At 58.5% G+C, this 13,216-nt stretch overlaps 1 protein-coding gene across 3 annotated transcripts in view; it reads left to right on the forward strand.

Moving 5' to 3' along the window:
* BAK1 (BCL2 antagonist/killer 1) overlaps positions 1–12,228 on the forward strand; it is a 12,877-nt gene extending 649 nt beyond the window's left edge. Inside the window, exons 1-6 of one of the 3 annotated variants that reach the window (XM_021377245.1) lie at positions 133–178; positions 3,149–3,262; positions 7,361–7,496; positions 7,580–7,723; positions 9,402–9,582; positions 9,724–12,228. In XM_021377245.1, the coding sequence (XP_021232920.1) occupies positions 148–178; positions 3,149–3,262; positions 7,361–7,496; positions 7,580–7,723; positions 9,402–9,582; positions 9,724–9,828 (711 nt within the window). In that variant the 5' untranslated portion in view covers positions 133–147 and the 3' untranslated portion in view covers positions 9,829–12,228. Of the gene's footprint in view, positions 1–132; positions 179–463; positions 2,770–3,148; positions 3,263–7,360; positions 7,497–7,579; positions 7,724–9,401; positions 9,583–9,723 lie in introns of those variants that run through there. The other 2 variants (XM_021377244.1, XM_021377246.1) reach the window with 2 other exon arrangements.

The following is a 13,216-nucleotide window of genomic DNA, read 5'->3' on the forward strand; positions in this document are numbered from 1 at the left end:
GGGGCGTGGGGGGCAGGGAGGAACGGGGGGGTGGGCAGAGCCGCGGGGCCTCCTCCATGCGGGAGGTTACAACGCACAGAGCGCCGCAGAGAGAGCCGGGCCGGGGCTGAGGGTATCGCTCCGCGCTGAGTTTTGCCCGAAGAGCAAATGTTGCCCCTTTCCGTGATATTTCCTCCAGGTTTGGGGGGGTTGTTGTTGTTTTCCGCTTCCCTCGTGAGGCCGCGGCGCTGACAGCCCCCCCCCGGCATCCCCGCGCTGAGCGGCTGGGGGCTGGCGGCTCAGTGGGGAGAAGGGCAGTGCCGGGCTGAGCACGGCGCCAATGTCCGCCCGTCTGTCTGTCTGTCTGTCTCCGCGTCTGTCCCCGCTCCGGGCCGTGACCTCAGCGCGGGCATCGCACGTGGGGCTGCGCGCTTCCTGCCCGCAGTGCCGGGACGTGGGGGGGCGGCGGTGGGGGCTCGAGGACCGGAGCCTGGGGCGAGGGTGGGGTGGGAGGCACAAATCGGGGCGAACTCATCTGTTTTGCTCATCTGGGCCAGGCTGGGAGGAGCGGGGCCAGCTCTGTGCTGACCGTGCAGGGGTGGTGGCAGGGGACAGGGGTCCCGTGTTCCCGTGGCTGCGCGCTTTGCATCCCCTGCATGGCTCCGTGCATGGGCTGGGGACCAGGCCTGTGAAATGCTTCTCCCAGAGGATGCTCCGTGCGTTTCCTGGAACAAGATCGTCCTAGCATGTCGAGGGGGGGGCACTGCTGAGCCCCATAACCAGGCCTGCTCACAGGGCCCAGGCTGTTTCTGCACCCCTCCCACCAGGCCATTCCCAGCATCTTCCTGGTGCCCAGGAATTCTCCTTTGGAGAAAAGCTGGGAGAAGTTGAGTGATGAGTATGTCATGGGGGCACTCAGGATGAGTGTCAGAGACCTTTAAGCAAAGGGGATGAGGGTAAAATGAGAAACAGTTGAGGCAAAGGTCTTTTTTTATGAGGGAAGCCTGCAGGAAGGCTGAATCTTTGCCTGCTATGTGCTTGTTAATAAAGATAAGATTCCTGTGCCATGTCAGAAGGGTTGCTAAATCCACAGCCTGGGTGCTAGCTGCGTCTTTTAACCCTTTGTGGCCTCCTACAAGAGTAAAAAGCCAGGGTGGAGATGAGTCTTTGAGCAGCTGCTGAGTTACACACTGCTGGTGGTGACCTGTAGCTCTCAGCCCTACAAAGCCTTCATTTTGGGCAGCCTTGCGTTGTCCTTGAGTATGTGGGTGTCGTATCCTCCTGTACGCCCCTTTTGGCATGGTATTCCTGTAACAAAAAGGGGAATGGGGCAAACCAAAGGGACGTTGGGACAGGATGCAGGAGGGATGAAGGCTGCGGTGCCTTTGGTACTGGAGGGGCTGAGCTCTGCCCGTAGCAGACAGGCAGCGAGCTGCCGTGGGCATTCACGTGCTTTGCAGGAGTGGGAGTTTTGGGGATGGGTTGCAGTGCGCACAGTGCGTGGAGATGCAGCTGCCGGTCCCGGATACGTGCAAAAGGGCCGCGGTGCAAAAGAGGAAAGTGCTGCAAGGACCTATCTTGAGAAGGAAACCGAAAATGAAAGTTCCTCTTAGGTGATGGCCCAGTTGCAGCTTGCCACACTGGCTTCCTAAGGGTTTGGCAGACAGCGAGAGCGAGGAATCACATGAGTCAGCTGCTCGCAGGCACTGGATGCCGGTGCTCACCAGACCTCCTGCAGGTTGAGCCGTCAGAGTCGCACCAGAAATTCCATGTTGGGGAATTCCATGCGTTGGCGCTGAGCTCTGGGCTGGGGGCAGTGGGCTGAGGTAAAACGGAGCCGGCTGCATCAACAGGCCGTGCTGCAGGAGCGCTGGAGCAGTTGGTCTCTGTGGCTGGATGTGTCCACAACCAGCACCGCGCTCCGTGCAGCCTCAGGCTGCGGCTGTGTGAGGCACAGAAGGAATTCATCCCGCTTTGGTTATTCACAGACTAACAGAGAACTGCTCCCAGGCTGCTCCTTGGAGCCTTCAGATGAAAGGTGAGCTGTGATTTTAGCCTCGCTGGGCACTGCATCTCCCGGAGCTGCCACAGTGTACCCGAGCAGGGAGCAGCAGGGGAGCGGTGGCCCCAGGACCCAGTGCTGCTCCCACCCCGCAGACCCCACTGCTGATCCTCAGCGTGCTCTCAGCTTTTCCTTGGATGGGGATGTTTGAGGCTGGGGAGGAAAAGGGAAATCCTGTCCCTGTAGCACGTAGGAAAAAACAGCCCCTCCATCTGTGTGTCACTGGGGCTCAGAGGCCCTGAACGCAGCGATGTGTGAGGGCTTGCTGAGCCAGTTTGCATTTCCAGGCCCCCATCCCCACCCTGGGTGCACTTCACACTCCGGTTTATGATCTCAATTCATTTTTTTTTTTTCTTCTGCGTAATCTTCAGCTGTGAGCTTGGGCTGGGTGTTGCACTTCTGACCTTGCCATAGGTGGTTGTTTTCCTGTAACCGGCACTTTCTTCTTCAATTAATTTTTGCTGGGGATGTGTTTTAAACCGAGCGTCGATGGGGCTTCGCGAGTTTCAAGCTGGTGCAAAGCAGAAAGCCCACCAGCTTGGCCCCGTCTGGGGTCAGGCCTCAGAACATGTACTGGCATGCTGAACAAAAGGCGAGCAGCCGCAGGGATCCAGCCCTGACTTAGGCAGGTGGCCTCACTTCCTTCCCTGCAGAAAGCAGGGCTGACGTCAGAGCGATGAGCGGGCGGCAGAGCAGCAGACGAGCGGTTTGCAGGGCCCTCAGCGCAGGTATGGATTTGGGATGTCTGGGGGCAGCTGGAGCCACGCACTCAATTTAATTTTCACATTCAGTGAGGAGCTCGGGAGACATAATGAAATGGGAGGTTAGAGCCTCTGGGGATAGGAAAAAAGAGGCCTCGCTTCTCGTAGGAGTTGTGGAAAGCCAGGCAGAGGTGTCTGCAAGGGGTGATTGCTGCGGCCGTGGGTCGGTTTGCTGGGAGCTGCTGGGGTGGCTGCACCAGGGCAGAGCTGCGCTCTGTGCGCCCTGCAGAGCTGCTGCCCTGCTCCAGGTGCCGTCCTGCAGCCCTCTGTGCTGGCCTGTGCCTTCATCCCAGCGCGATGCCGGGTCCTGCTGTGCCTGGCTCACGTCCTCTCTCTGCTGCCGCAGGTCCCGCCGAGTCCCCCAGCATCTCTGCGATGGAAGGGAACAACGGGGACCCACCCAGGGCCCACGGACGCCGGGGCAGCAATGGGCACAGGCTGTCACAAGAGATGGATTCAGGTAAAAAGGGTGACATGATATTCAGGGGGAGGGAGCTCTTTGAAACTCCTTTTGGCACGTGTTTCTTTGTAGAAGGCGGTGTTCCGTACCTCCGGGGATTTTTGTAGGGCTGGGGTAATCAATCAGCTTATAAAGCTCTGCGGAATGGAACACTGAGCTCACACGCTGGTAGGAGGTGCTGGGTGTCACGGACAAATGCAGTGGGCAGCCCAGGGGGATCACAGCGTGCGGAGCAAACAGCATGGGGAGCTGCTGGGAGCCAGGCTGTGCTGGGAGCTTGGTGCAGCCACACAGGATGGGCACAGTGCCCTGTGCTTGGGGCTCGCTGCCCCACAGGTGCCAGCTGTCATTAAACTTTCCCTTCCGTGAACACAAGTGAGGGAAAGGTGTCTGAGGGTTGGAACACGCAGGGGACGTGCGGTGCTGAGCAGCACCTCGAGCAGCTGCTTTCAGTCGTGTTGTGTTGGCTGCAGGGTGAGGGCGGTGTGCGCTGTGCCGTGAGCAGTGCTGGCAGTGGGCGGTGTAAGGCTGCTGCCCGCTAATGGGTGAAACTGGGAGCGGGGCCGAAAGGAACCGGGCACAAACCTCAGCTCCTGTTTCGTCCCCAGTGATAAAATGCCGCTGCACAGAGCGCTTTTAGACGTGGGTGACTTCTTAACCTGTTCTGCAGGTGGACCTGTAAATAAGCGTGAGTCACCGCAGCTCTGTCAATACCAGAGATTAGAAGCCCTCCCTGACTGTTTATGTACCCGAGCTCAGACCCGGCTCAGGGCTGCTTTATTGCCCCATGGGGCTGTTTGTACCCTGGCATGGCCCTCTCCATCGTTAGTTCTGGATCCCACATGAGCACAGTGCCGCAGAGAAAGCCGTCCTTCCCTTACCAAAGTCTACGAGGCATAAAAACAAATAAATGAGCAGAGCTGTTTACATATGCTGATTTCCTGTTTGAGGCCAATGAGATGCTGTTGTGAAAATCGGTGAGAGGATCGGGCCCTGAACTCTAACCACACTGCTCCGAGCTGCGCTTCCTGTACAGCCCACCGCCCCAAACGTGGCTGCCAGGACCTGCAGCAGGATCCTGCGCTCGGGCAGGAACCACATGGGCTGCTGTGCAGCAGGAACGTGCAGCTCCCACCAGCGCTGTGGGTTTTGGGGATCCTGGGTGCAAGAAGGCTTTTGTCACCTGAGTGATGCCTTAGGGCTCGCCTGCTTGCTTTGTTCTGTTTGCCTGTGGATGCACAGGGTTTATCTGCTCGAGGTGTGTGAGCGTTGAACCAAGCCCTTACTGTGCTGGGTGTTGCTGGCAGCAGGATGAGGTGCTGCTGTTTCCAGGCTGGGTGGCAGTCAGCACTTCTGGGGCTGTGGGTGCTGCAGGTGAAGGCAGGGTCTCCCTGCTCCCAGCAAGATGTGATGGAGAGGAGGAACTCAGCTCATGAGCAGCCCAGTCAAGGGAAGGGAACAGTGCAGAAGCCCTCAGTGCTGAGCTGAGCTGGGGAAGTGGGGTCCTGCTTCCGAGAAGCACTCGTTAACCTCACCCTGCTTCGTTTCCCAGCTGTATGCTGGGGCTGGCAGTGCTTCCTCATTGAGTGCAGCTCTGGGAATGCTTTGGATACCGGCGCTGAGGCTCAGACCGGTGGGACAGCCCATGGGCATGGCTACCACGCTGCTGGCAGCCATGCAATGCAGCGTGCCTCCCTGCAGGGAGGAGGAACGAGCCCATGTGCTCTCACTTAGCTCTGCATGGGCCGCCTCAGCCGGAATGGCACAGCACTTTGTTCAGAGAGGTGGATGTGTTGCCGTGTCTGCTTTTAGTGCTGGGGGATGGAGAGAGATGTGGTGCACGTCTCTGCGGGGCTGGCAGGGCTGTGCTTGGAAAGCCCATCCATCCAACGCCTGCAGCGCTCCGCTGGTGGCTGTTCTCTTCCTTGCGTTAACGTGGGCTGTCTCATTTGCCCGTGTCTGACGCTCACGTACATAGCTGGAGAGCTGCAGGGCTTGGTCCTTCGCTGTTTATCTTCGCTGTGGACTTGGCACTGCGTGTGAAGTAAGTCACCAGCTGGTAAATCGTTGCTCAGGGCTGTTAGTCACGCGTCTGTGAGTAATCCGTGTCTTCATCTCCAAAACCACCTGCAAACGGAGCGGGGGAAGAAAGGACCTGGCAGCTTCAGTTGGGGCTCTTGGATTCCGTAGAACGGCTGAAACCATCTGAACGTGCCTACCTGCAGTGCCTGTCTCCAGCACAAATAGATGAAGAGCTGTGCTCTCCCCTTGGAGGCAGCTGATGTTTCTGGGGGTTGGTCCCAGTCGCCGTGCAAACAGCTGCGCCTCTTGCTGCAGTCATTGCCTGTATCCCATGTAAGGTGTCCTTGCACCACTAGGAATAGTGCCTCAGGTAGTTAGAGCAGGGATTTTTGGGTACGTCTATTTCCTCTTTTGTTCCTGCAGGCTGTTTGCTCTGCCTCTCATGAAACTGTGACTCAGTCGGTTTCATTTTCTGCTCACTGCTCTGTGCTGTGCTCCTCCGTAAGGTGGGATTCGTTTATCGCCAAACAAACCCGCTCTGAAAACACAGCCACCAGCGCTCGTCATTTCCCTCCACCTTTATTTACACAGCCCGAACTTGTGCAACCCGAGGCTCTGCACAGCAGTCCTCTCCTGTCCCTGCACCCATCCAGGCTGAGGTCCATCCCCAGGGAGCTGTGCATGGGGCAGGGCGATGTCGCTCTGCAGTGACTGGCGTGGCATGGGCTGGATGCAGGGCTTGATGGGGCGGTGCTGCCAGGACACTGTGTCCCAGCGCTGGGATGTGGCTCAGGCAGCGGCATCGCTGCTCTGGAAGTGCAAGCGGACAGAGAATTGGGTGTGCAGCAGGGCAGGTGGCTGTACCGGGGTTCTAGGGCAGGGTTCCTGCTGGGTTTGCTGCTGGGCAGAGGTGCTGGTGCTGATCTGCTGCATGGTCCTGGAGAAAGAAGCTGGGAAAAGGGTGTTCATGCGACCTGAGAGCCGATTCCCCCAAACCCTGGGCTGCTGGCTGCAGGGGATGCGGTGCTGTGAGCCGCATTGCTTCTCAATCCAGAACACATCCCCTGGGCCAACCAAACCCAGGCTCCAATCGGAGCCATGCCGTGACACTGGGTACTTGCCCCAGGAGCTCTCGTTTGGACTTGGACACCCCTGGGGCTCCCAGCTCCTTCCCACCCCCATGGGGAGGGGGTGCTGCCCAGAGGGTGTGCCCCCCCACCATGCTGGCATCACCAGCTTAACTTTCTGTCACTGTGTCACTGCTGATGCCATGCAGGGGTACGGTGGTTGGTGGCATTTAGAAAGAAGCAGCCCCATGCTGTTTGCTGAGGGATGCTGCACAGAGCTCTGGCTCCCAGTTGGGGTTGGGTCTGGGTTTCCTGCACCGTGCTGAGCAGTTCCGCACCGCAGGGTGCTGACACATGGACAGAGCTCCAAGTGCAGCACGGAACGTTGGCTCTGTGTGGGGGCAGTCCTGTTGTCTTGCAAAAAACAGCATTCAGAATATGGGCACGTGCCCTCAAGAGTGGCTTCAAAATCAAAAAATTTTTGAGAATGAACATATGTTGGAATGCTTTTGTTTTACCCTCTGCTGTCCAAACATTTACAGCCGTGAACCCAAACCGTTCCCTGCAACTGCTGGGGGTAGAAGTAGAATTGAATCATGGAATGGTTGCAGTTGGGAGGGACCATTAAAGGCCATCTGGTCCCAATCCCTGCAGCAAACAGGGACACCCACAGCTCCATTGGGTGCTCAGAACCCCATACAGCCCTGACCATGGGTGTCTCTAGGGATGGGGCACCACCACATCTCATAGACTCATAGGATTGTAAAACATAGAGTTGTTTGAGTTGGAAGTACCAAGTGCACGTGGCTGCTCTTGTCACCTGTCCCGGGGCTTCTGAAGTGCCACTGGTGCGGGCTGAAGGGGAGGGCCTCCAAGGGTGCACACAAAGAGAGAGATTTAGGCATACCAGCACAAATTTAGGCTGGAAAAGCCTACGTGGTCTCTTTCCAACGTGGGGGAGGCAGCAGTCGAGCTGCCCCTTGACTTCTTTCCCCGGTGCCTCTCTCAGAGGACCAGGTGGTCCAGGAGACCGAGGAGGTGTTCCGGAGCTACGCCTTCTACCGCTACCAACAGGAGAGAGAGGAGAGAGGGGAGGAGGTGCCCATGGACCCGGAGATCGTGGAGATCCAGCAGGAGCTGGGCAGGTAAAATCTGCATCCCTGGCCCCGACCCGAGCCTGACTGCTCAGCGGTCCATGCCTGTGACACCTTGTCTTTCCTGCGGGCAGCACCAGCAGCATGGTGGGCAGGCGCCTGGCCATCATCGGGGACGACATCAACAAGCGGTACGACGCGGAGTTCCGCCATATGCTGAAGTCCTTGCAGCCCACGAAGGAGAATGCCTACGACTACTTCAAAACCATAGCCTCCAGGTAAGGCACTGGGCAGCACGTCTCCGGGAGGGAAGGTTGCACTGATGCCATGCAGCCCATTAAAACCTTAAACCCAGCCTGGAGCAGCTGCCCCCCACAACACGTAGGCTCCATCTGTTCCAACTTCATCCACGTCCCCGCCCTGAGCTGTGACTGAGCTCACCGTTACGGTTCCTGTGTTCTCTGCCTGTCTGCTCTTGTTCCTGTTGCGCTTTCTTCACACACCGTCCCCTTGTACGAGCTGTCTGGGGGCAGAAACTTTGGATTGGGAAGTGCGGCCAAGTGGATGTCCCAGCAACAGCGTGAAGACTGGAGGCAAACACCCGGACGACGTTTTGCCCCAATTGCACGAGGCACAGCCTCGGGCTGTGTCCTGGGCTGGTTTGCTCTGCAGCCCCTCTGCTCTGTCGAGGTGCCCGTGGAAGCTCCAGCTGCGCTTTGAGGGGCTCAGCCCTCGCCTCTCTCCCCACATTTTACCCATAGGACCACCAGGCTCACCTTGGGTCCTGCCAAAGACCCCTGGAGGGATCCCTGGGTCTGGCACAGCCCCGTCCCCGTGCCCCCTCCGCTCGGTGTGTGTTGTCTAACTGCCTCTCTTCTGTCCTTTTCCTGCTCCCCTCTCCCTGGGAAGCCATGCCGCGCTGTTTTCACCGCTTTGCCACCCTGAGGCGGTTAACGCACCGCAAACAGGTAAATTAACCTCTGTCCCTTGGTGCTCCCTGTGTCCTCGTGCTCCGTCCCAGGCTCCGACCTCCCTTTCCCTCTGCAAATGGTGCAGATGTGCAGGGACAGCCGTGACGACATCAGGTTACAGCACAGGGCTGGAGCCTCCTCTTACTTTTCTTCTTTTTTCCCTTTTATTTTTCCTTTCTTTTCCTTCTTGCTGACCTTTCTGGAAACCAGGAGCTAGGCCTCCCAAAGCAGGGTAGTGACATCAGTGCTAAAACTGCACACAGCGCTGCAGTTTGTGCACAGCAGCTGACTCTGGGAGCAGGGGCAAAAGGCACCGAGTGTATTTTGATCAGTTGGTCTTGGAGGGATTTGTCTATGCAGGAAAAGGGAAAGTCATGCTCTAACACACCTCTGCCCTAGATCTATTTAAACGTTCATGCCTCTGGGTACGGCTGCACAAGCAAGGGATGCTGTGAGCACATGGATTGCAATCTTGATCCCAGCTGCACGTGTAGCAGCGTTGTAGTGCACTGCAGCCTGCGGCCTGATGGCTTAAACTGGCACTGGCTGCAGCTCGCCGTGTGTAATGCCCTGGCTTGTGCAATCCTGGACAGCTCCACAGCTCTGCCCTGCGCTGGGATGCAGCCCTGCGGGAAGGGCAGGACAGGCATGCAGGGGGCAGGACCCCCACAGCCATCCCCAGGTTTCCACTCGAGCAGTTCGGAGACCTGGCCGAGCCAAGCAGCGCTGGCCCAGACCGTGGTGGCTGTGCTCCTAAAGCACGTGGCGTGATCGGTGCCCGCGCATTGCGTAGCCACAAAACCACCGCTTTCCCTGTGCTGTTGGGATGCTCCTCGAGCAGCACAGCACTCCCAGCTCTGTTCTGCAGCCCGCGCTGCTTGAGAGTCCTGGGCAGTGCAGGGATGGAGCGGCAGGGAGGCAGCCAGCCAAGCAGGGCGTCCTCTCCCAAGGAGCGATTGTAACCCAACCGTCGGCTTCGTTCCAGCTTGTTCGAGAGTGGCATTAACTGGGGCCGGGTGATCGCGCTGCTGGGCTTCGGTTACTGCATGGCCATCCACGTCTACCAGCACGGCATCACGGGCTTCCTGCGCCGCATCGCCCGCTACGTCACCGAGTTCATGATGTACAACCGCATCGCGCGGTGGATCGCCCAGCAGGGAGGATGGGTGAGCCGGGGCACGGCGCCTGGGGGGATGGGAGAAGGGGAGGTTGGGGGGACCCAGCAGGAGATGGGAGCAGAGCAGGAGTGTGGTCCCGGCAGGGCGCAGGCACTTCTAATGCGCTCTGCTCCCTCTGTTTCCCATCAGGTGGCTGCACTCGATCTGGACAATGTTTACATGAAGTACATGCTGGCGGTGGTGGCCCTGGTGATGGTGGGGCATTTAGTGGTACGACGCTTCTTCAGGCCCTGACCGCCGTGGGGTGGAGGCGGGGGTCCCGCCGAGCTCTCTCTCAAACCTCTGCTCCGCGGTGACACCTCCGAGGAGAGGGGGATTCAAGGGACCTCTGAGAGAGAGAGCAGCGTGGACCCGTGAGCCTCCCACTGCAGGACACGGGGCCTGTGCCGCCCAGGAGATGCCACCGGGAGCTGCAGAGAGAGGCAACGGGGAGGGAGGGGTTGGCTCTGCTGTCTGTCTTGTGCCTCGCTCGGCTGCTGAGGGCAGAGCAGCACTGGGACCTCGTGGCACGCAGCAGTGAGGCAGGAGAACAGGCTGCTCTGCAGGAACCAAGGCATTGCCGTGAGAACGCACCTACGCGTGCGTGTGTCGTGTCCGCTCTGTGCTGTTCTTCAGACGCTCCTAGGGTGGGTGCAGAGCTCCCCATGGCTGATGGCTCCAGCCCACACCTGCATTTGAAGAGGGATTCCAGCCTCGGTTGTGTTGTCTGTAAGTCGCTGGAGGGGGGAGCCAGCATTAGGAAGTGTGAGGTTTGCTTTCGTCTTCCCCCTGCTCCTGAGCCAGAGTACTTGAGCCTTCTCTTTCTTTATAACAAGCATCCCATACCTTTTTTAAGAACCATGCTGACTACCTGACAGACGATGGGAACACGCCTGGCACCAGCAAGCTGCCCGTGCCCAGCCCACACTGCAGCTCTCCGGGGCTGGTGCAGGTCCTGGGGTGCAGCTGTGTCTCATTGCCCACTCCCCAGGCCCTCAGTGAGCCCCAAAAGCTGTGTGCCAGCAGGCCTAGGGAGCACCGGTGCGTTTCCAAACACTAAAAACCTGTGGAACACTCATGGTGGGTGCAGGCAGCTCGCCCTCCTCCCATTCTGCTGGCTGCTTCTGTCCAGCATGCTTGCACGCTGCCCCACCGGGACCAGTGGGTCTCCCTTTCTGCCAGTGGGAGGCACTGGGGTTGCACCACCACGTCCCTGTTCTCACTGTAGGAGCTGGGCTGGAGGTGCAGAGAGCCCAGGGCACGTCTGAGCTGGGCATGGCACGCAGCCCTGTCGGCGCATGGCTTCTTTGGCAAGTGGCCCGACCTCGTTCCGTTCATGGCTGATGCTTGAAGATGAGCTTTAGGGGGGGAGGGCAGCCAGCACCGCTCACCCATCTCAGATCTTTCTGACTTTTTGCAAAACAGGGAGAGCGTCCCAGCACGGGCTGCCTGGCTTAGCTCTGTTGCTTTTACTCCAGGCGACTCTGTAAGGTTTGAAACTGTGATGGCCTTCTCTGAGCCAAACCCACCCTGTTCCAGCGTCACACGCTCCCAGAGCGGCTCAGCAGCTGGGGGCAGCCGGGGCCCTCGGGGCAGGGGATGAGCAGCGGGGCTGTGCTGGGGCTCCTCCTGCTGCAGCAGCACCGCGGCCCTGAGCAGCCTTCGTGGGAGCCAAGGGGTGAAGAGTGGGCAGCTCACCTCTCCCCCCTAACAGAGGCGTTTCCTAATGGACGCCTGTCTGTCCTCTTTGTAAAACCTCCCAGTGTCACCTCCTTGCATCGATTCCTGCCCTTGTCTTCAGGTTTGTCCTCAGTGTCTTGAGACTGCTCTGCTGCAGCACAGAGGACACCCGGCAGCCTTTCTCCTTGCAGGACCGGCCATAATTTTATACCACTGATGTTCCTCAGGTTCCTGTGTTTTAATGAAACTTTTTGGCCTCTCTGTATCAGGGTCTTCCCGCGCTCATCACTCCGACCCTATGTCTGCAGTATCCCTGCCCCTGGCGGAGTGCCCTGAACTGCACTCACTGAAAGGACATTAAAATATTTGCTCTCATGTTCCTCCTTATCCATCTGTCTTGGTGGCTTTCCTTGTAATCCTGAAGTGCTGAGTGTCCGCGGTGCGCTGTGCCCAGGCTTTGCAGCCATGCTGATGCTCCGTACTCCATTTGTCCCCTTGCGAGCGCACTTCCTTGCATTTAACCACGCAGCTTCATCTGCCATCGTGCCACCGCTCCACTGCCTGGAGCAGAGCTTTTGATTCTCCAACTGGTGGGAGCCTGGACAGCCCGCAGGTCCCCATCCCTGCCTTCTTTTCTGGGTGAGAATACCACCAGATGGAGCTTCTCTGCCACGGTGAATTACTAATTGCTGTTTTCCTTTTCTCTTAATCAACCCCGTTCTCGACGTGCCCTGGTCTTTGCTTTGGCTCCAGCAGGACTTTTTGCAGAAGACCTCGGGAAGAAAACAGTACGTCATCTGCTCATGACATTATTCACTACTTTACCAACACACTCTGAGAACTCTAAGGGGGTACTGTGCTCGTGCAAACAGCCCTAACTTATTCTCATCTTCCTGAGGTGCTTCGCCTTATGAACCAAATTCAGATGTAAGGCCAGGGGATGTTAAATAAAGGAGACTTTTCAGCTTTGTGGTAGATGATCGAGCCTTGACGCGGTCTGTGATACCAGAGCTGAGAAGGGAATTTTTAACCTCGGTGCTGAACAAAGGGAAGTTTCCATTCGCAGCCATTGTTTTTTCTCAGGGGATTTCAAGGGCGGACTGCCTCAGGATGTCAGCACGTTGCCTCTCCTCGCCTTCCTCAGCCCGGCACCCAGCACAGGAAGGTGTGGATTGGGAGCGCGGGTGGGTGCTGCTCTGTAGTGCTGTGTCCTATCGCTGGATGGCAACAGCGCGGCAGCAGCGCTGGGTGCTGAGCTGGGAGCTCTGCTTCCCGCACCCAGCGCTGCTTTGCAGCTCCCAGTGCAGGCGCCGCTGGGCTCCCGCTGCAGCTGGGGCCGGGGCTGCTCGCTGCCTGGGGCTGGCGCTGGCCCCAAAGCAGATGGAGGTGAGAGGATGCTCTGCAGGGCTGCTGGGCGGCCCTTCGCACCGTGCTGAAGGCTTTTGCTCAGCACCAGGGGCCCTCTTTACCAAAAACTGCAGCGCTGCTACAGAAGTAAGAGTGCTAGGAAAAAACAAGCAGGTTCTCAGGATAAGCCCAGGGGCTCCCCAAAGGGCTGGTCAGCAGGAATAGTGTTCTTAAGCAGCATAAGCTTTGTTTAACCAGGAAGCCGGCCACAGGTGGCACCTCGTGTCGCGGATAGCGGGCGCTCCTCTTGTCACCCTCCCGGCCACTGTGGTGCTGTGGGGGTACGGCTGCCCCTGCTTTGCCTTCCTCCCCTGGTGGGAGCCCCTCGGCTGGGAAATGAAAGCAGGAGGTGAGAAGGCTCCGCTGTGGCCTTTCACAAGGAGAGGGTTGTTCACGCGAGCGCAGCGGTTGGAAGGGAAGTCTTGAAGTGAAGGTGACTGAATCACTTTGGGGTTTGGTGGGCAGGGATGCCACTTCCCAGCAGCCCAGGCTGGGCCTGCATGTCAGGAAGGAGCAGCTCTCTGATGCCCAGCACTCAGCAGTGCCGGTGCCTGGT

The sequence above is a fragment of the Numida meleagris genome, chromosome 25 (assembly GCF_002078875.1).
Source record: "Numida meleagris isolate 19003 breed g44 Domestic line chromosome 25, NumMel1.0, whole genome shotgun sequence".
Classification (NCBI taxonomy): domain Eukaryota; kingdom Metazoa; phylum Chordata; class Aves; order Galliformes; family Numididae; genus Numida; species Numida meleagris.